General features: G+C 44.3%; 1 protein-coding gene across 1 annotated transcript in view; it reads left to right on the top strand.

The window, feature by feature from the left end:
* Nucleotides 1-23,026, top strand: part of LOC122816730 — a 2,226,031-nt gene that overhangs the window by 1,514,613 nt on the left and 688,392 nt on the right. Inside the window, exon 16 of the mRNA XM_044089722.1 lies at nucleotides 21,741-21,824. Coding sequence (XP_043945657.1) covers nucleotides 21,741-21,824 — 84 coding nt within the window. The remainder of the gene's footprint in view (nucleotides 1-21,740; nucleotides 21,825-23,026) is intronic.

The following is a 23,026-nucleotide window of genomic DNA, read 5'->3' on the forward strand; positions in this document are numbered from 1 at the left end:
TAGAACATCATGTTACAGGTGGTAATAGATCTATTTTCAACGTATGTATGCTGATATATGTTTCAAGTCCTAACCTTTCTAATTCTGACAGTAATTTGTCCGATATTACATTCTCTGTTATTTTTCCAAAATATGAAAGTAGACTTAAGGGTCTGTGTGAATCTGGGCTTGTCCTACTCCCCTTTCCCTTAGACAGGTTTAGTATGCGCACATCTCCAGTCTTGAGGACTCTCCCCATATCTAAAAAAACAATGCTGAAATGTTCTCAGGTCATTATTACTAATTCTTTCTCTTCCCTGTGCTTTGTTTGGATAGAGTTTGCATAGTTCTTTTTCAATACAATCCAGTTTGATTCCAGTATCTGAGGTTACCTGGATCCCTTTTTTGGAGACCCAACTGTTTTGCATAAGATTTTGTAAATATAATGTATTGTGTGTATGAATACATTTTAGAATATACACACAGTATATGGCTGTAAGTTTTTACGCAACTGTACTTTTCAGTCATCCTTAATATGGACTTCCCTTTGTATTCATGATTATCATTGGAACAGTTTTGAAAGGAGCTTTGCACCTTTCATCACCAACAAAGGCAGTCTTCTCTACATAAGACTTCAGTTATGTCCTATTTTAAATCTGCTACTTCAACACCCCTCAAGTTTTTATCCTGAAAATCACTGTTTTTGGCATTGTCTGCTAGGATTTCAGACTACAAGAACTGATCCTTTCACAACAATCATTTCATGCCAAAATTAGTGGATCAGATGGCCTTGAATCAAAACATCCACCTTACCTGTGTCTTTTCCTAAACATCATAACAAAGGGGAAAGAGTTCTGTATTCCTTGGATATGCATAGACAACTAAGGATGTTCATCATGTTACACTGCTGCAGTCATCACACTTGGGTTATCTGCCGTCAGGCGGTCCAACAGTCGGCCTGAGTTCCAAAGTCTTGGTCCGGCGTCGGTTACCATCGCTTCTTCCCTGATGTCAGTGCAACAGGGGTATAAAAGAGGCAGCCAACGCCATTTTCTTCAGTCTTTCTTGCCGCACGGAAGCAGTTCGCAAGTACCGGTCGGCCGACTCCTGAGATTTTCAAATCGAATTTCAGACCGAAATCTTCAATAAAGCTAAGTACCCCACGCATCCCCTGACGACTGCTGATTTAGAACCCCAGGCTGCATCCGACTCCCAAGCGGAGATTGCTGGGTCTCCAGACCCTTTATCTTTAGGCCCTTCCGACTCCATGGCTGAAGGGGATACCGGTGTAGTCGAAAGGCCTTCAGTTGCTGAAGGTGTCTTCAGACCGACTACACCTATTATAAAATCCTATGCAAAGCTGAAAACTCCTTTAAAAGTAAGGAAGCCTGTACAGCAGTCTCCAGTACAAGGCCCCATGCCTAAGAAACAGATGCTTAAGATGGCTGAAGACTTAATTACCCTAATCGGGTTCCCATCCCCCTCCTGACAAAAGGCCTACACAGGAGGAGGACTACGCTTCATCTGACCAGGTTTCCATTTCCTCAGATTCTTCTGAGGAACAGGAATACTCTTTTCCCCCTTATGAAGACTCTGATGCTGAGGAGTCTATTCCTTCAGCATCTCCCCCAGAAGACTTCTCCTTTGGGGAAACTTTACATACCATGAGGGAACATTTCCAATGGGAAGGCTAGGATTACTCTGATTCCAAGAAAAGGCTCCGAGAGTTCCTTTTACTACCCCAGTACAGACCCCTCGCTATACCACCTGTTTTAGACATTGTGGATGATGTTTATTCAGAATTTAGCCTTAACCCAGATTCATTACCTCCTGTACCAGCCAAACCAGACAGATATTACAGAGTCCCTGACTCCCACAAATTCCTATATAAAAGCCCTGTTGCTGATCCAGAAACCATTTCCCAGGGTCCCAAAGGGTTAAGGCCTCTATTGCTAAAAATCCTGTACCCTCGGAAAGGGATTCTAGAGCACTAGGCAGATGGGGAAAGAAAGTATATACCTCAGCTACTCTAGCTATGAGGGCCTTAAATTACCAGTTTCACATGCTGAAATATCAATAATATTTGATGTCTCAATTAAAACAAAAATGATCACACATACAGAGCAGCCTGATTACAAGGAAATGCAAGATTTGTTGCATGCAGCAGAACAAGTGGAAAAACATACTTTGCAATGTAGATTTCATTCATTGGAAGCTTCTTGTAGAGCAGCAGTAACAGGGTCTGTCATTTGTAGGCATGCTTGGTTAAAAGAACAAACTTTACCTGATCATGTTAAAGCAAAGTTATTGGATGCACCTTTACAGCAGGATGTTTTATTTGGTGTGAAAGCAGAACAGGTTTTAAAGAAAATGGAGGATAAGGCAAAATCTATGCAGACAGTCAAGGATTTTTTACAGGTTCAACCCCCTCACTTCAGCAGGAATTGACCAACCAAAAACTGGTCCTTTCCAACTTCTGACAGACCACAGAGGGGCAAATACAAACGCCCAAGGGGCAGAGGTCAGCCACAAGGCTCTTACAAGCCTCGACAATGGGGGGCCACAACCCAGAAAGGAGGAGAAGACAGGTCTCAAACTTTCAGAAGACAATCACAATGACTTACCCCTCAGACTGCCAAACAAATCCCTCTTGGAAGCTCCCTTGGGAGGAAAACTTGCACTTTTTGCAGGCAATTGGCACATTATCACAAAAGACAAATGGGTCCGAAATATTGTATCTCAAGGATACAGGTTCCACTTTCACACTTTACCAAGGATAAAAGGGAATGCCAAACCTGCCACCAAATCAGTGGGCAGAGGCTCAAAGACAAATTACAGCACTCATGGACATGAGAGCCATTCAAAAGATTCCTACACAGGAGCAAGGACAAGGATTTTACTCGAGACTCTTTCTGGTTCCCCGAAAGGACAAAGCCTGGAGACCCATTCTGGACCTCTCAATTCTAAACACATACGTGGAAGTACCCAAATTCAAGATGCTCACACTACAGCAACTTCTTCCCATGCTGGGCAAGAAGGCTTGGCTAGTAACGTTGGTCCTCAAGGAGGCATACCTGCATGTCCCTATCAGACATAATTGCAGAAGATACCTCCGATTTATAGCAGGTTCAACTCATTACCAATTCTCTGCATTGCCCTTTGGCTTATCTACTGCGCCCAGAGTTTTCACAAAATGCCTGGCACCAGTAATTGCATACTGCAGACAAAGAGGAATTCAAATATATCCATACCTGGACGACTGCCTTATTCAAGCAGAAAGCAAGGACACTCTTTTAAAACATCTGGCATTTGTAAAAAACCTACTAAGTTGCTTAGGGTACACAGTAAATGAAAAGAAGTCAAAACTAGTGCCCTCACAAGACATGATATTCCTGGGTGCCAGCTTAAATACAACGGCCCAGATGGCTTATCTCACACCAGACAAGCAAGGACAACTGACTCAATACTTCAAAATGATGGCAACGAAGACCCAACTCCCTGCAAGAAAAATTCTGCATGCCTTGGGATTCATGGCATCTTGCATACTACTAATACCATATGCCAAACTGCATATGAGGAAATTACAATGGTACCTGAAAAGCGTATGGACTCAACACAGCCACAGCTTGGAAACAATAATACCACTCATTACCTGCCTTCAGCAGGAATTTCTATGGTGGGCTCAGGCATGTCACCTCAACAAGGGTCAGCCTTTCACCTTACCCACAGCCAGGCAATCGATAACAGATGCATCGGATTACGCCTGGGGAGCACACATGGCAGGACAGTGTATTCAGGGCAAATGGTCTGCAGATCAAATGCATCTCCACATAAATCAAAAAGAGATTCTAGCTGTACAAAATGCCCTAACAGCTTTCAAGGACCTACTACATCCAGGACAACTTTTAATAAAGATGGACAATACCACAGTGATGTGGTACATAAACAAACAAGGGGGCACACATTCCTACCCCCTATGCAGGCAAGCAGTGACCTTGTGGAACACAGCACTGACCTACCAAGTTCAACTACAAGCACAATCCCTGCCAGGAAAGAAAAAATACATTGGCAGACGAACTAAGCAGAAATATCATGGATCCTCATGAGTGGAAACGAGATCCACAAGTATTCACAATGATAACTCAAAAATGGGGGACCCCAGACATAGATCTGTTTGCCTCCCCCCAAAACTACCAACTACGGAAATTTTGCACAAGGACATACCACACACTAGCTTGGAAAGTGGACGCCCTCTCATTCAGTTGGAAACATTAACAGTGTATGCCTTTCCTCCACTGCCTCTTCTGACAAAGGTGCTCCTCAAAGCCAGATTAGAGAGGCCACAAATGATACTCATTGCTCCAGAATGGCCACGCCAACACTGGTATCCAATATTAAGGAACATGGTTCAAGGCCCTCCATGGATTTTACCTCAAATTCCTCACCTGCTGACTCAGCAAAACAATCAGATTATACACAGCCAGCTCAAGACTTTAAATCTGGCTGCATGGCAGATTACCTAAACAACCAGTCAGCACTTCTCTCTAAAGCTGTTATGGATGTCATTCTGGAGGCCAGGAGACCCAGCACCAGGAAAACCTACTCAGACAAATGGAAAAGATTCTGCGCCTGGAACCAGGCTAAAGGCCAAAATCCTCTAGTCCCAAATATTCCTCAGATTCTGCAATATTTAACTGAGATGTTGCACAAAGGCCTTTCCTTTTCATCTATTAAGATCCATGCTTCAGCTATTTCAGCTCATTACAACACGGATCCTCCTATATTTTCACATACATTACTAAGAGAGTACCTCAGAGGGGCTAAGAACATAAGACCGCCCCGGAGAGCACCAGCACCAACTTGGAACCTCAATTTTGTTTTGGAAAAACTTATGCTGCCTTTCGAACCAGCTTTTTCAGCCGATTTACAATTTTTATCCTGGAAAACTGCCCTGCTGCTAGCAATAACTTCAGCACGAAGAGTCTCAGAGCTACAGGCCCTAATGGCAGTGGAGCCTTTCATCATTTTTCATCAAGACAGAGTCTCTTTACGAACTAACCCTTCCTTTATGCCAAAGGTGGTATCCAGTGTGGCTCTAAACCAAACCATTCATTTACCCACCTTTTATCCAAACCCCCAGAGTAAAGGGGAAAGTCTCTTACACTCTTTGGACATTCACAGGCAATTGCATTTCTACTTGGATAAAACTAAGGCTTTCAGAAAATCTGACCAGCTTTTTGTATCCAATGCTGCAGGATCACAAGGAAAGGCTATCTCAAAACCGACCATTTCAAAATGGATAGGACATTGCATCCGTTTCTGCTACACACACCATGGGAAACCTGTACCTGGTAACATTAGGCCCCATTCCACCAGGGCTACAGCAACATCAAAGCCTTCCTCAGAGGGGTACCAACCAAGGATATTTTGGAGGCTGCAACTTGGAGTTCAGTGCACGCCTTCACCAAGCACTACCACTTACCTCTATACTCAAAAACCAGAGCTGGCTTTGCCACTGCAGTTCTGCAGGGCCTACTAGCTTCTCCAAACCCTGTTTAGTACCAACCGCCCAGTCTTAGCTTTGGGATTCAACCCAAGTGTGATGACTGCAGCAGTGTAACATGATGAACATAGTACAGTTTTGTACCTACCATAACTGTAGATGTTCGAATGTTCACACTGCTGCAGTCCAGGTTACCCTCCCACCATCCCCTCTTCTTCCCTGGGTTTTATCTATACCTCCCTTTTTATACAATCTATATGATGCATTTCTATATGGTGTATTTGCTGCTTACAGCTGTAGCTATTTTTTTCTATTTTACTTAGGATTATGTATTGCCTTCCTATTTGGGGGCACCTGACATCTGGGGCAAGAAAAACTAAAGAAAATGGCGTCAGCTGCCTCTTTTATACCCCTGTCGCACTGACGTCAGGGAAGAAGCGACCACAACTGATGCCGGACCAAGACTTTGGAACTCAGGCCGACTGCGGGACCGCCTGACGGCAGATAACCCAAGTGTGATGACTGCAGCAATGTGAACACTCGAACATCTGTACTTTTTATGTTGAGGGGATAAATGAACTTAAGGTCAAACAAATTTGACTTTGAGGATGGTGCAGTGGCGCAGCAGTTAATGTTGTCGCCTCACAGCAAGAGATGCTCAGGTTCGGTTTTGGGCTGGGGTGCCTTGTGTGCAGAGGCTGCATGTCCTCCCCGCATTCGTGTGGGTTTCCTCCAGGTTCTTTGGTTTCCTCCCATGTTACAAAGACATGCATCTGTAGCATTTCTCCCCACGCCTCTGCTGAAAATTGGCTCATTCCAAGTCGGACATTCCCGGTAAACAAATGTTAAAATAAAAATAAATAAATAAATAAAACCATTCTTTGCTATGGGCATGGAAAGTAAACCAGTCAATAAATATATACAAAAATGGCTTGCACGCAGCATTTCTTACTGCTGTTCTACTTATGGAAAACCAAGAAATTTCAAATCTTTTTCTACAAGGGCCATAGCAGCCATCACAGCATTCCTAAGGGAGTGGTCCGTGCCTAATCCAGTTTAGAAGCAGCTACTTGGTCTTCAGTTCGCATATTTTCTAAACACTAAAACTTAATTGTTGCATCTAGGGCAGAATTTTTCTGCCATCTTGCAAGGTGTGCTGTAATGATTCAGCTTTTACAGAACCCACCTACTGCGGTTATGCTTTGTGAGTCTTCCCACTGATGAGGACTGTAACAATGAATAACAGGAGGAATATAGCACAATTATGTAAGAACTTGATGTAAAGGTAGATATTAATGTGCATTCACTTTTGCAGTCTACATTACTATCCCCGTACTCTTTACCTGGGCAACTTATGGTTGAGGGGCATCCCATTTTTCCATTTTGTCTCCCTATGAGACACCTCCGTACTTGATTTTGCTATAATTCCTGGTAAGGGAGATTGACAAACTTCTAGCATGGAACTAACAATCAGGAGGTTGCTGTCTCCTGAACTACTCATGCTGTGGCCCTGGAGCCAAGTTGCTGGTATACTCGGGGCAAGATGATTTTGGCCAATGCCCATCTTACTTGTACCATAGTTGTCCTTGCATTGCAATGGGTGAAGGTCTGATAAAGATACTGAGAAGAGGTACACCTCGGGAAGTCAGGCTAACTGTTAGACTACTCATAGACAGGGTATACCACAGATGAGGAATGAAATAGTAAATGTATTTAAATATCTGTGTTTCTGGTAAGTTCCTACACAGCTATACTTTTTATTCTTAAGCGACCATTTGATGTCCTTTTATTCATATGCTGCTGTGTCCATAACACATGGGAGTCTGTTTCTGGTGGACTTGCATACATCCGGCCATTTTACAAAAGATAGATGCTACAGCAAAGGTGTGTGAGATGTCCTGCGTCTCTCTCTGCGGACATCAGCCATAAATGTTCGTCTGGTACAAAACGGACGTCAGCACACACCTACCTCAGAACTTTTCTTCCACCTGTGTGACTGCCAGCTCTGGTCGTCACTGCTTTGTAAAAGTGAATTTGTCTTATCCATCAGTACCCCATCCTGGGGTTTTTGATTTCCTTTTTGCTACTGCTTTGAGTTTTCCATGTCAGGTAGACGGGACAAGTGTAGGTGTGGAAGGCAGATTCAACATAAGGATTCACACGAGCTCTGCCTGTTTAGGCCAAAAACACAACCACACTTCTTGTGATATTTGTCAGGCCTCCATCCCCAAAACCCTTAGAAATCACCTTGGAGCTTTAAATCTTTACTTAGAGAACCAGCGACTCAAATGTCTGACTAAAGCAATGGATCCAACGTCAGGTTCCTCAGATGAGCCGTCAGTCAAAAAGGCCAAAAAAATCACAGCCTGAACTGACTGCTGCGCCCTGTATTCCACCCGTACCTCTCGAGACCAGTGAAGGCCTGGAGTCCAAGCCGGAATCCTCTGATATTCCTTTGGTAGGTACCCAGGAGAAGGCCGTCAAAGAAGCCAGTGGCATGTCCCAAAGGGAATCGCAGGCATCTGAACTGGTTGCCGGGGGGGCTAGGCTTATCATTTACAAGGACCCTCGTGGGGCTTCTCAAATTATAGTTCACAAGGATGTTTCCTCAGACATTGTGGAGTGCCATCCAGCATCTGGTCCTCCGTCACTGCACCACATGTCTGATATGTCAGCGTGGGAGTACCGCAAAAAAAACCAAAAGACTAAGCATCTTGCTCCTCTGACGCCCGCACCCTCCGACCAGGCACCTGACTGGCAAGCCTTTACTCAAGGCCTTCTAAATGCATTCCTTGCTTTACACCAGGCCCCTACTGCATCTACCCCATGGGTAAATTTGCTACCAGCATTTCCACTGAAGAAGAGCATTCATCAGGGGATGAATCCCTTACTTACACTTCACAAATTGCATCCTCTCTGGGGTACGCTTCCCCAGAGGAGAAGTCCAATGGCACAGATTCCCCAGGGGAAGACATTACCTTTGGGGGGAGACCATTGTTCAGATGAAAGACTTTTTCAAGTGGGACAGCAGCCAGGTCACTGAGATCCAGAAGTATTATTATGACCTTTTATAAATAGAGTCGCCTAACCCATCTGATGTACCTCCAGTGCATCCTGCTTTCTTGGATGCTTTCCTGGCTGCTTCTAAAAACCCAGATTCCCAACCCACCCCCACTCTCAAGTGCCCAGACAGGTTTTACAAAGTCCTTGAAGGTGCAGAATTTCTTTGCAAAGCTCCTTCTGCAGACCCTTCCGTCATTTCTGTAGCTGCAGATAAAACCTCCAAGTAACTCCTTTCCACCTCCCTCCTCCTCTTCGACAAGGAGAGCAGATTAATGGAGCACCTAGGCAAAAAAGTCTACACATCTGCTACTTTAGCAGTGAGAGCCATTAACTACCACACTCACATGGCCAAATACTCCTTGGCTGTTATTTCTGATGTGGCTAAACATTTGGGGGACTTCCCTGACTCTGTTGCCAAGACTAAAATCTCCACTCTACTGAATTCCTGCACTCATGTAACTAACCACTCTATCAAGTGCAGTTATGCAGTAGAGGACTCATCTAGATCTGCTGCCTCAGGGTCTGTCTTCAGGAGATATTCCTGGCTTAGGTTGCAGCCTCTCCTAGATGACATTGTCTAAACTCCCGGATGCTCCCTTGGTCAACAAAGCTTTATTTGGTTCAGCAGCTGCTGAACTTTTCAAGGGCCTTCAAGAGAAGGGTAAGGAGCTTCAGGATCTGAGACACATTTTTGTCTCCCCTAGTTCCACGCTTTAAAAGGAACTACCCTGCCAAAACCTCCTTTGTGAGAAGGCCTGGCAGACAGTTGCCAACCAAAGGCGAACGAGATTCCAGGAAACAGTCCTGCTCTAGGTCTGCTCCCTCTACTCCTGCTCCCAAACAGCCCTTTCAAGCTAAGCCTGGTAGCCTGTGACTACCAGACATTGAATCTAGACAGCCCTCTTTCCATGTGTGTGTGTGTCTCCCCCTCCCCTTCTCTGCTTGGAATCAGGTTACCCAGGACTCTTGGGTCCTCTGTATAATACAACAGGGATACTTCATGGTATGGGAAGCCAGACCTACTCCCAAAAGCATTCCACAACCCCCTTGAGACCAACTGGCTTCCTTTCCTTCTGTTCTACAGGAACTCCTTGCACAAGAAAAAATTCAAGAGGTACACTCCTCATGCAAGAGTAGAGGGATTGTACTCCAAGCTGTTCCTGGTTTCCAGGAAAGAAGGTCCCTAGAGACCAATCCTGGATTTGTCCCATCTCAATGCCTTCCTCCAGGTACCCTCCTTTCAGATGCTCACTTTTCCTACCCTTCTTCCACTGATCATTCCCCAGGCCTTACTGGTATCCTTGGATGTAAAGGACGCCTTCTTACACATCCCAGTCCATCCCCCCTTCAGGAAATTCCTCTGCTTCTCAGTGGGTTCTGCAGACTTTCAGTTCTGTGCTTTGCCATTTGGTCTCTCTACAGCCCCAAGAGTGTTCACATAGTGCCTAGCACCACTCATGGCCTTTGCCAGAACAAGGGGAATCCAGCTCTTCTCCTATCTAGATGACATCCTGATACAGCCCTTGTCAGTTCAAATTGTCTTACAACAACTAGACTTCACTATTTCCCTCTTGAAAAGTCTGAGGTTCACTGTAAACCTCAAAAGCTCATCCCTGATACCCTCACAGGATCATGTGTTCATGGGATGCAGGATCCTAACAGAAAAAATGATGGCCTGTCTTCCCCAGAAAAAGTTTCTTTCACTTCTTATTTCAAGGGATTACTCCCTCTCAAAGCCATGTCGGCCAGGGAGTTTCTCAGGCTCCAGAGATTCATGGCCTCCACCATCCCCCTGGTACCCCTTGCAAAGCTTCACATGAGGAAATTCCAGTGGTACTTGAGAACAGTCTGGAAACAACATCTGCACCCCCTGGAGTACGTGGTTCCCATGCTTTTCCAGGGAATTGAATCGGTGGATAGCCCAGATAAAGACCAACCCAGGCCTGCCCCTACACCCCCTGCCCCCCCAAACAGGACATGTTCACAGATGCTTCAGACACAGGTTGGGGAGCAACCTTAGGAGAATGGAGAGTGAGAAACTTGTGAACCATGACTCAACACAGAACACATCAGTATCAAGGAGATGAGAGCCTTGATATTAGCCTTCCAAATTTTCAAGGATAATCTCCTGCCAGGCACACTGAGGTGGTACACAGATAATACTACTGTGCTGCTGTGTACATCAACAAATGGGTGGGGGAGGCAAGGTCCTACCTTCTGTGCAGGTTGGCTCTGCAGGCATGGGAAATCACCCTAGAAAGACAAGTCAACATCCTAACCATCTACATACCTTCAGCAGACAATGTGATGGCAGATACTCTAAGCAGGACCATGACTCAATCTTACGAATGGATGCTAAACAGGGATGTGTTCCTGGACCTGGTCCATCAATGGGGTATTCCAGATGTGGATCTGTTTGTCTCCTCCATGAACAGACATCTTCCAACCTACTGCTCCAGGGTACCGCATCCCGAAGCATGGAGGGTGGATGCTTTTCATTCCTGTGAAAGGGGATGTACACTTATGCCTTCCCCTTTTCCCCTCTCATGCAAAAGGTTCTGCTGAAAATTCAGAAAGAACAAACACAAATCCTGTTGGTGACAACCTGTTGGCCAAGGCGGCATTGGTTCCCCCTATTACACCATCTAGCCAAGGGCAATCACCACAAGTTATCCCACCAGATGGACCTGCTCACACAGGAGAAGGGAATGCTTTTACACCCCCCAACAGTCCACTCTGAACCTTACATTGTGGGTGATGGGACAGTGATCCCTTCAGACACTTATACACTGAGGACATGCTTTGGGTTCTGCAGGAGGCCAGAAAACCAACTACCAGGAAATCATAGCTATCCAAGTGGAAAGGATTTTCTGTCTGATATCAGAAACACAATTTACAGCCACTGGCAGTAGAATCTCCAGTGGGCTTGTCCTACCTGTGTGAATTGATGAAGTCTGGACTGTCTTATTCTTCAATTAAGATCCACTTATCTGCCATCTCAGCATGCCTTCCACTCACCCCACCTCTGGCTTCTAGGCTAGAAGTTAAACTATTTTTGAAAGGGGTTTTGCACCTTAGACCTCCCAGGAAGCCCATTCTGCCTCCTTGGGATCTAAATTTTGTTCTGGGGAAAGTTGACACTATCACCCTTTGAGCCAGCCAAAGACTGCTCTCTCCAGTACTGTAGATGGACTATACTCATGGTGTCTATTACTTCAGCCAGAAAGGTTTCTGAACTGCAAGCCCTTATGGCCTCTCATCCTTTCACAGTTTTTCATAAGGACAAGGTCTGTTTATGTACTAACCCATCCTTCATGCCCAAAGCAGTCAATGAGCTTTCCTTGAATCAGACCATTAACCTTCCGACCTTCTTCCTTCACCCCAAATCCGGCTAAAAGGATCTTACATTCCTTGGATGTACACAGACTACTCAGATACTGTTTGGCCAAGACCAAATCCATCCGTAAATCAAGCAGGCTCTTTGTCTCCTACCATCCAAGAGCCTTGGGACACCTCCTTTCCAAGCTAACCATATCCTCTTGGATTTCTGAAACCATCTCCTTTTGCTATACAGCCCATGACAGAAAGCTTCCCTTCCTAGTAAGGTACACTCCACTAGGGCAGTGTCCTTCTGTGGGGCTTTCTTCAAGGGTTTGGATACAACTGCCATTTTAGAAGCAGCTACATGGTCCTCTATCCATACCTTCACCAAACACTATAAATTGGGCATCCTTTCAAGAGCCAGAGCAGGTTTTGCCAGAGCCATCCTTCATGGGTTTGTGGAAAATGCTTCTGTTCTCCCCCCCCCCCCCAATCTTAATAACGAGCTTTTGCACTCTCCCTTGTGTTATGGATACAGCAGCATATAAATAGAAGGGCATAGTATTGTTGTGTAAAATCTTACCACAACTTTAGATATCCTTCTCTTCGATATGCTGCTGTATAGTTTCCCACCCTGCCTTCCCCTGACACTTGCCTGACTCTTGAGTACCCGCTCTGTAGTCACTGATTCTGGCAGCATACAGTTCTGAGGTAGGTGTGTGCTGACGTCTGCTTTGCACCCGACATACATTTATGGCTGATGTCTGCAGAGTGAAAGGCAGGACGTCACACACAGCTTTGCAGTAGCCTCTGTCTTTTGCAAAATGGCTGGACATATGCAAGCCCACCAGAGGCAAACTGTCATGTGTTATGGATACAGCAGCGTGTAGAAAAGGACATCTAAAGTCATGGTAAAATTTTACACAATACTTTCCATTGTAATAATCTTTGTTCTGGGTTTAGCAACATGACCCTCTAGCAGTTGATTCTGGAATTCATAATTTTCAGTTATTTTGGGTGTTCTTCATAATCAATGTTGCAGTACTGATTCTTGGGTCTTCCTGCCATGCAGAAGCCCCACAATCTGCACTATTTCCAGAGTCTTTACTTCACCCATAGATAACCGATATCAGAGTATAAGAAAGTTCCCTGTTGAGCAGTCGGATGTGCTTCACGTGTGCTCAGTGCTCCAGCAGTCCATTGGTCAGATCGTTTTTGTAAAGAACCACCTTCTTCCAGTCAGATAAGTGCCCCATTGAGGGGAAATTTCTCTACCAATTTAATTTTCGAAAAAAACAATAGTGGCTTGAAGTGTGGGGAACAAATCCCTCATAAAGATTTCCAATCATTTTTGTCTGGTCTGCTTGAGGCATCTCTAACTGTCCTGATTGTGCAAAATTCTGTGTGAAAATTCTAAAACGTAGGACCGAGGTATTATCTGCCCATTTGGGTTCCTCAGTTGTGCAGCACTCCACTGCTACCGCAGGGCCTCCGCAGACACTAGTATTATTCCAGAAAATGGAAAGACAAAAAGGCCAAGAACCCTGACATTATCAAAAAGCTCCAAGTATATGTCTTAAATCGACTGATGACCCAAGTGTGCATTGGCAGTCCCCTGGTCCAGCGATTCCTAAGCTCAAACCCTCTGGCATGATTCCTCAGGAGGCCACCATTGTTTCTGGCCAATCTATGAATGCTACAGTGGTGCACACATCAGTCTGGTGTGAGGATGACCTCCAGGCCTGAGTTTCTGATGTCCATGCTGAGAGTTTCAGGGGAGACTCCCCATCTTCCAACACTACCAAAACTACAGGTGAAGTTGTAGTCAGATCGCATCCTCAGTCTCCCCCTTAAAACAGACACACAAACCTAAGCGAGCTACCACTTTTTCCTTGGCACCATCTCCAACCACTTCTCATACCAAAGCCCAACTCTTCCTTAAAATAGCACAGGAGTTTAGGACCTTTATGAAACCTAGAGAGCCTTCTCATTCTTCCACCTGTGAGCCATACACATCTCAAAGGAGCAGGAAGAGGAAGATCTCTCTGGCTCTAAGAATAAGAAAGACTTGTCTTACTCTGGCCACTTACCACCTTAGACTTACACAGACTCAGATGAAACCCTCTGATGTCCTTCTATTTATCTATTGCAGTATTCATTGCATGACGGAGTTCCCCACTGTAGGTGAACCGACATTGTCCAGTATACAAAAGACACTCACTACTGTAGGGTGCATGGTACATTGCACGTAGGCTGCAATCGGGTGTAAGCCATAAAAGTGATGTGTGCGCGCACTACCGTCAGAACTTCCCTGCCGCCAGATTCTAACGTACGGTCTGACTCCGAGTCGTTTACGTTTCTTCACATTTTAGATAAGTGGCCCATTGGGGAATTCTTGACACTTTTGCTACTGTCATTGGTTAGTGTTCATGTCATTCTTGAGGGCACATGGAAGATAAATTCCACACAAGAATAGCTATCTCCAATGTCCTGCCTAGGCCCAAACCACGACCACAAAAACTGCTCTGTATGTCAACTGTTTGTGCCAAAGACCTTAAAAAAATAGATTATCCTCTTTAGCTATCTACCTAGAGAATCAGCTCTTAAAGCTGGCAACAAAAAGCGCTATGGAGAGATCCTCAGGGCCTGAGGTCTAGACTAATTTGAAGCAGAACACCAAAAAGCAAAGGCTTGAACTTTCTGCTTCACCTCTGGATACCAGAGTCTCTCTTTTGAGGCAGAGGAGAGCCTGGAGATGAGTCCAGTTCACAGTTGAGATCCACAGGCCAAGCCTAACGTCCAGGCCACCTTGGATCCAAGAATAAGCACGTCCGCAGAGGGTGAGCAGGCATCCATGTTGGATGTCCGAGGGAAATCATGGCTCGTGATAACAGAAAGCCCCAAGGGGATTCCTCAAATCCTTGTTAGGGAAGAGGTGGAATCCAATCTGCTAGAATGTAGGCCTATGTTGGGGCCTCCTACCCTACATAGGATAGACTTGCATGCAAAAAAGGAGAAAACCAAACATTTGTCCCCACCAAAAGAACTATTAGCGACTGGCAAAATTCACTTAGGTCCTTTTCATTGCCATTATGTCTGCCTACAGGTTTTACAGCTCCCTCTGCCAGTACTGTCTCTCCACTTAAAAGGACTAGGGAAGAGTATTTTTCAGAGGAAGAGGCATCTTCAGAGAAGGAATCTGTGGTCTGCTATTCACAGATTCCTTCCCACTGGATTATGCCTTCCCAGAAGAGGAATTCAATGGAACAGATTCACCTGTAGAAGACCATTTCTTTGGAGAAACTGTAGCTAAACGAGAGAACATTTTAAATGGGATAGCACCCAAGTATCTGAAGTACAAAAATACTATGAGCTACTACAGGTGGAATTACCTAGCCCATCTGCTATTCCTCCTGTCCTGACTGCCTTTCTCGATGCTTTTGCCTCAACTTCACAGGCACCAGATTCCCAGCCACCTGCCCCAAAAAGTCAGACTGCTCCCATAAAGTCCCACAGGACTGTAAGTTCCTCTTCAGCTGCCCTTCTGTTATTTCTGTGACTTCTGACAAGCCATCCAGATTACTACCCTCCACTACTCTCTTCCCATCAGATAAACGATAGACGTATCCTGGGTAGATTAGGCAAAAAAAGTGTACACTTCTGCCACTTTAGTGCTTAGTGCCAGAAATTACCAAACACACATGACCAGGTTCGCTTTAGAGCTTATGTCCCAACTTTCACAGGTAATTATAGACTTACTTGACTCAAAAAATAAAACCTTGGCTACTTCCTGGCTTGGTGCATCTTCTCAAGTAGCATGCCACTCCATAAAATGCAGCTATGAGGCTGAAGAAGCTTCTGCCAGAGCAGCTGCCTCTGGTTCAGTGTTAACAAGATTCTTCTGGCTAACACTCCTGCCCTTACCTGAGGGCATAAAGGCCAAACTTATTGATGCTGCTTTGGACAACTCTGCTTTGTTTGGCCCTGCAGCTGCTAAAGTATTCAAATCATTGCAGGAAAAAGGTAAGGAATTGCAAGAATTTAAACACATTTCTGTTTCCCCAGTACCCAAGTTCCAAAGAAATTATCCTGCAAAGCTTGGGTTTGTGCTTAGGCATTCACGTCACCCACAACCCAGAACAAATAAAAGTGTGACAGGAGACCACAACAGCCTAGGACCCCCTCCAGCAACTGTGACACAAATCGTCCTTTCTATGACTCTCTCCCACGCACATCCCACTTTCCCAGTGCCTTGCATCTCTTTCTCAGCATGGGAAAGCATAACCCAAAACCGCTGGGTCCTCTCCATTGTTCAGAAAGGGTACTTTATGGTATGGCATCACCTACCCTCCTTCAGAGGCATCCCTCAATCTTCCAGGGAAAAGCTACTTTTTTCACAGAGGTTCTGTTAGAATTAATGAACCAATGGACAATTCAGATTGTTCCCAAAAAAACAAATAAGAGGATTTTATTCCAGGTTCTTTTGTGGTGCCCATGAAGGAGGGTCCCTAGAGACCCATTCTTGACTAGTCCCATCTTAATACCTTTCTAAGGGTACCCACTTTCCACATGGTAACTCTCCAGACTTTGTTCCCACTTATTCTGCCTCAAGCCTTCATGATTATTCCGGAAATCAAAGATGAATATCGGCACATCCCCGTCCATCCTAACGTTTTTATGCTTCTCTGTATCATGCCATTTTATTTATGTATTGGCATTTGTTTGCCAGGGGAGTCCACTAGATCAAAATAACCCATTTTCAGTGTAGGCCTGGTAGAGAAAAGCTCCGTAAAGCAGTTAGTAGAACAGTACATAAAAGTAAAAACGAATAGTACACACAAGCAGTTTTAGCAAGAACAGAGCAATATTAAGCAAAAACAGAATAGAGCATATAAACATAATACATACAGATTAATACAGTTTAGAGGTATATACTAAGAAGTAATCATATTCCTAGACATTTAGAGATAAAATAGTGATAAGCAGTCATATAGAAATATTTACAAGTTACTCTAAGAGCAACAACCATCATAAATGCTGCAGAGGAGAGTAGAATTGATTTAATACCAGATAGTAAGGCAAGAATAGATGAATTATATGTGTTTTTTTAGATAGAGATAAAGGAAGATTTGAAAAGGTGAGAAAGTAAATTTAGGTAAATGTTGCTTAGGGTGTGGGAGTCAAGTTATAAATGGATGAGCATTTTCAATTCTGTGCTTTGCCCTTTGGACTTTCTACCGTACCAAGGGTCTTCACCAAATACCTAGCTTCCTGTGATTGCCCACTGCAGACGGGGCATATGCATTTTTCCTTAACTGAATGACCTCCTGCTTCTATCTACTTCCACAGAGGAGTTGGAATGAAATACCACCCTTACCATCAGTCTTCTACAAAGTCTGGGGTTCACCATAAACTTAAAGAAATCAGTTCTCACCCCTTCACAGTATCAGATTTTCATGGGGTGCAGGACACAAACAGATCTTATGAAGGTCTCTATACCCCCACAAAAGGTACAGGACCTCACCCTTTACTTCAAAAATCTTCTGCTGGTTCACTACATTACAGCCAGGGAGTTCCTCATGGTCTTGGGCCTCATGGCATCTACCGTTCCCATGCTCCCCTTTGCCATTTTCTCATGTGGAGTTTGGCAATGGTATCTAAAGTCGGTTTGGATGCAACACCAGCAACCCTCCTAGAATTCTCCATTTCTCTCATCCCCTGTCTGAAGAGAGAACTTCAGTGGTGGATGCATTGTGCCACTCAACCCAGGACTCCCCTTACACCCTCTTGCTCCACGTCAGGAGATCTTCACAGATGCCTCAGACGTAGGCTGACGAGCAACCTCCGGGTACCTGAAAGCACAAAGCGTCTGGTCTCCCCCTCAACTGAATGAACAGGTCAGTGTAAGGGAGATATGAGGGGTCTGCTATTGGCCATGAAGACCTTCCATCCCCTCTTCCAACCAGGACCTCTGTAGCTGTTCACAGATGTGACAGTCCTCTGGTATGGAACAAATGGGGGCAAAATCCTATCTAGTATGCTTGCTAACTCTTCAGGCTTGGCAGCTGACAGTAAAATTCCAGGTGACTCTTCGGGCAGTGTACATACCATCTTTATAGAATTGTGTGGCAGATTACCTGAGTAGGTCCCAAACACGATCCCACAAATGCATGTTTTAAAGGGACGTGTGTCTGGACATTGTCCACCAGTGGGGTAATCCTCAAACAGAGCTCTTTGCCTCCCCCATGAACAGACAACTTCCACAGTTTTGTGCCAGAGAACCTCATCCTCTGGTCTGGGAAGTGAACGCCCTTTCTCTTGGAAGGGGATGTTTCTATATGCATTTCCTCCCCATCCCCTCATTTCAAAAGTCCTGTCCAAAATTAAGCAGGACAAACCAAAAAGCTTGCTAGTGACTCCCTTCGGGCCAAGACAGCACTGGTACCCTCTCCTCCTGCATTTAGCCAAGGACAGTCACAAGTTACCTCACAGAGTGGAACTTCTCATACAAGACAAAGGGACCCTCATCCACTTGTCGACTCTCCAATTAACCCTATGGGTGATAGGGTACAAAGTTCTTTCAGACACCTATTGTCTGAGGAAGTGCTTAAAGTCCTGCAGGAGGCCAGGAAACCATATTCCAAAAAATCTTATTTAGCCAAATGGAAGAGATTTTCAATCTGGTGTCTGAAAGGAAACCAGGCCCTGCTGACAGTGGGAATTCCCCTGGTTTTATCTTATTTGTGGGAATTGTTCAACACTGGCTTGGCGTAATCTTCAGTGAAAGCCCATATGTGAGCCATATCTGCCTCTATCTCCCTCCTTAGCTAGCAGATTTGAGGCTAAATAATTTCTTAAAGGCGTCCTACACACTTCCCAGGAAACCTGCTCCACCTCCCTGGGACCTTAGCTTTGTTTTGGAAAAGCTGGCTGTCCCACCCATCGAGCCAGCTTCTTCAGCATCTCTAAAGTACTGCTCCTGGAAAACTGTGTTACTTCTACCCTTAACTTCAGTCAGACAAGTGTCTGAGCTACAGGCCCTTATGGTATCTCCACCCTTTCTGGTTTTCCACAAGGACATGGTTTCCCTATGCACAAACCCCTCATTTTTCCTTAAGGTAGTGAATGACCCGTCTTTAAATCAGTCCATCCACTTACCTGTCTCTTTCCCTTCACCCTAGAACCCTAGTGAGGAGGTGCTCCATACCTTAGATGTCCACAGACAACTTAGATTTTATTTAGACAAAACCAAAGTTGTTAGAAAGTCAGATCAGCTTTTTGTTTCTTACCACCCCAGGCCCCTTGGGCATGCTGTGTCCAAACAGACTATTTCCTCCTGGATTTCAACCTTTTGCTACGGTCACCATGGTAAGACTCTCTCATCCTCTGTTAGGGTTCACTCCACCAGGGCTGTTGCCTCATCTGGAGCCTTTTTCAAGGGATTGGAAATCTATACTTTTTTCCAGAAGAGACTTAAATATATCAGTGTCATCAGTCCCAAAGAGATTTTTATTATCCAAAGGAGCATCCAGCAACTTGACCTGAATGTCTTCAGGTAAAGACTGCAGCCGAAGCCTAGAATAACTCCTTATGACAGACCCAAAGGCTATAAGATACATCACCAACATCATACCTACACTTGGTAGAGTGACAAGAGGTAGAGCCCAAAATAGATAGAGCAGAGGATTTTGCTTCAGAATCAGGGCAGCTGGAAATAATCTGGCAAGCCTGAGCAATCAAGGCCAGAGCACATCTGGTCATGTGGGTCTGGTAATTGATGGCCTGAAAGGCCAAAGTAAAAGCAGTATACACCTTCTTGCCAATTTTCTCCACTGCCCTATCACACTTATCTGCAGGCAGAAGCTTAGAAGAGGGCTAAAGTTCGGAAGGCTTGTCAGGGGAGATTGGCACACAGTAGGGTCACCAGGATGACATTTAAATTAAAATTGACAATCCTCAAGAAACCTTCTAGAACCTGTCAGGTGTCTTTGGAGCAGGAGACTTTAGAAGTAGCTATAAAGGTGTCTAACAAAGCAGCCAACACAAGAGGTACTGCAAAAGTTTTAGGAGTATCCATCTGAAGCTGCTTATAATACCTTTCTGGATATCAGACACTTGAAGAAAATCCCACGTAAAGTATTCTATCATTCTAGCTATGGTGTCCTGAAAAGACAGTTACTCAAAGGGAGACTCAGGACTGACTCTTCTTCATCCAAACTATAGGCCAAAGGCATTTGGGAAGACTAGAACCAAGGACTCATCATCAGACTTGAATCCTCATCTGAGGAATCTGGTTACCATGCCTGTTTGAAAAGAGTAGATGTGCAAGGGAGAGTAGGCACAGATACCCCTTGGGGAGACTTCAGGACCATTAAGGCATTAAACAGGCCCTGAGTAAATTCCTGCCATTCCCTTTCAGGATCCTTAGGGCATACAGAAGTATGCTTAGTCATCTGCTTTTTCTTGGTAGGGATGTCAGCTCTAACAAGCAGTGAAGGTTCCAGCCCATGATGAGATTCAGTAGGAGTATCCAGAACCTCTTCACTGACCAGAATCTGCAGAATCCCTCTAGGGCCCTCTGAAATGATCAGCAGCGGTTCCCCTTGGCATCCAGAGCAGACGCCTGCAAAGTCTCAGAGGATGTGCAAAAGAGAAGATCCCTACCGGCCTCTGATGTGGTCGCAGCAGAAGAAACTGATGTAGACACTAGACAGCCAACAGATCTATTGCCCGCTTCTAGAGAAACATCCAGTGGAGGCTGGATAGGCAAAGAATATGGCCAAGATTTCTTGATCACCTTCTTGCTTAATGGTACTTTGGGGTTAGAAGAGTCTGTCATGCTACCTTGAGATAACAGTTTAAGCCTCTTGTTCTCAAGATAGATGACCAGGGAAGGCAACCAACTTCTAAGAGTTGTAGGCACAAGCTCTTTACAAATGCTACAGGACATATAGTCATCGGAAGCACCCAGACAAAAAAAAGATACTATTTGTGGTGATCCTTATGTGGAATCCACCTCCCACACTGACATTTTTCCTTCTTGGATGATATATCACACTAGGTAACCAAAGAAGAACAAGACCAAAAAAAAACGAATAAAAGACCCCAATGGGGCACTTACCTGATAGCTGGGTATTCAGCATAACAAAGGGAAATTCAGACCGACCAACAATGATGGCATTCAGACTCTTGGCAAAGAAGTTCTTGGTAGCTGCGTTTGTACGTCACCTGTATTCCCTACGTCCTGAATGGGGAGCATATGTGGGATGTACAGCACATGCAAGATCAAAAGGCTTTGGTATACTGACCAGACATTGGGCTATCCTTAATAAGAGATCCCTACTGTGAATAATTCTGAACAGTGATATAGAAGGACATGAGTTGTTTGTTCAGGTTTAATGTTTGGGTTTCCAGTCCTTATCTGCAGCCTTCTCATGGACTGTTCTCACTTCGACTTTTTCGGTGGCTTTATCAGCTTGCTCCTTAAGGATCTTTCCTGGCCCACACCTGTTTTTCTTGGTAATCTGCTAAGTCTTACTTTAGTCCTGATGACCTGTCTCTCTGGGCTTAAAAATTTCCTTTTAAGACTTCTCCCACCTCTTGAACTCGGGTAACCTTCTTTGATTCTATCTAGGAGGTCAAGTTCTCATACTGTGTTTCAGACTGGGTCACTATACTACAGTACACATTCAGTACAGTTTGCTCTACTTATCTCCTTATCCTGGTTTGGGGATATTAACTAAAGAAAGTTAAAACACTATTTTTCTGTTGATGTCACAAGTCAGCATAGGGCCACAAGTGTAAAGATGAAATTTGCTGTTAATATCTGTTTACCTTTCACTTTCTAGTAACTAAATAATTGTTGTACTTTCAGAGTGTAATGGCTTCCACTGTCTTAATCCTGAATGATTTGAAAACGAAGGCAAATGTGTGTTTTCCTCAACCCTTTACTTCTAAGGTAAGCTTCTGTTTTCCATTGTTTGCATTTTTTGTATTTCATAGTAATATAATGTCTTTCTTGCAAACATGCAACTATTGTAGATATATCAAGAAGGGATCTGACTTGCCAAAATAACCATTTGCACTTTTTAAAAAAATGTTCTCATCATAAATGTCCATCATATTACAATATCTTGTTTCTTGTTTGTAAGACAGAAAAGGTGGTAATGTGCTGTTTTTGTTGGTTAATAAACCTAGTCTTCTTTCTGGCTTCCCTTTTAATGCAAACAGATCATTGAAAGCATCCCTTACCCTACTGGTCCATCATCATTCTTAAGTCATGTATTTAATCTATTAAAATCCATATTGCCCTTCCTAGGTTTTTCACTCACCTATGAGTATCATTTACTTTGTGATGTACTTACCGTATATGAATTTAATGGCAACTGATACTTTCTCTCCTGAAGTCACTAAAACGGATTACGCTAAATTAACTTAATTGGCAGTAGGAGGCAATAGGATTATAGAGCCTACTTTAAGTGAATCTTTAAGTGCCCTTTAACCCTACTTTTCTCCTTACCTTTTTTCCACCTGTGTCATACCACTTGAATGTCTCCATGGTTTCCCCTCTCTACCACCTGTTCTGTTAGTTCATTCCCTGAGTTAACAGAGCTGTCTGAAAAGTACTAATCCAGAGGAGTAGTTGGTCCCCATAATCCTCTGCTTTGCTTTCTTTTTCTTCGTCTATACTTCCTGTTTAAGAACATGGCTCCTCCCCATCTCCCTGACATGATCTTAAGTACCCTAGTGTCATGATCCCCCATCTTTTGTCTCAAATGAGAAGGTTTTGCTTCTGCCTTAAGAAAAGTGACATTGACAAACATCTAATCTCGCCTTCTGATTTCTCTGCAGTGTTGCATGTGTTATTTTCTCCCAGTGGGGTTACTACATTGCTCTATAACTGAAGCTTCTAGACATGGAATATGACCACTTGTAACTGATGTACAACTCCACATCCCTTGTACTTACTTGAGTGTCCATGTACCATCACATTTTACTGATACTGTGAAGCTTGCATTGGGTGTCTTTGTTAAACAGTGTGTCTTGCCCTGCCTGGGCTGGGTTCCCCTTAGCGTTCAAGATCTTTTATCGTGGTATGTACTTTGTCTCTGGGCTTGGTTTTTCTGGAGCACGTGTCCATTTACCATCATATTATACCAC

This window comes from Protopterus annectens, chromosome 12.part0 (genome assembly GCF_019279795.1).
Source record: "Protopterus annectens isolate FY-2018-M chromosome 12.part0, PAN1.0, whole genome shotgun sequence".
Classification (NCBI taxonomy): domain Eukaryota; kingdom Metazoa; phylum Chordata; order Ceratodontiformes; family Protopteridae; genus Protopterus; species Protopterus annectens.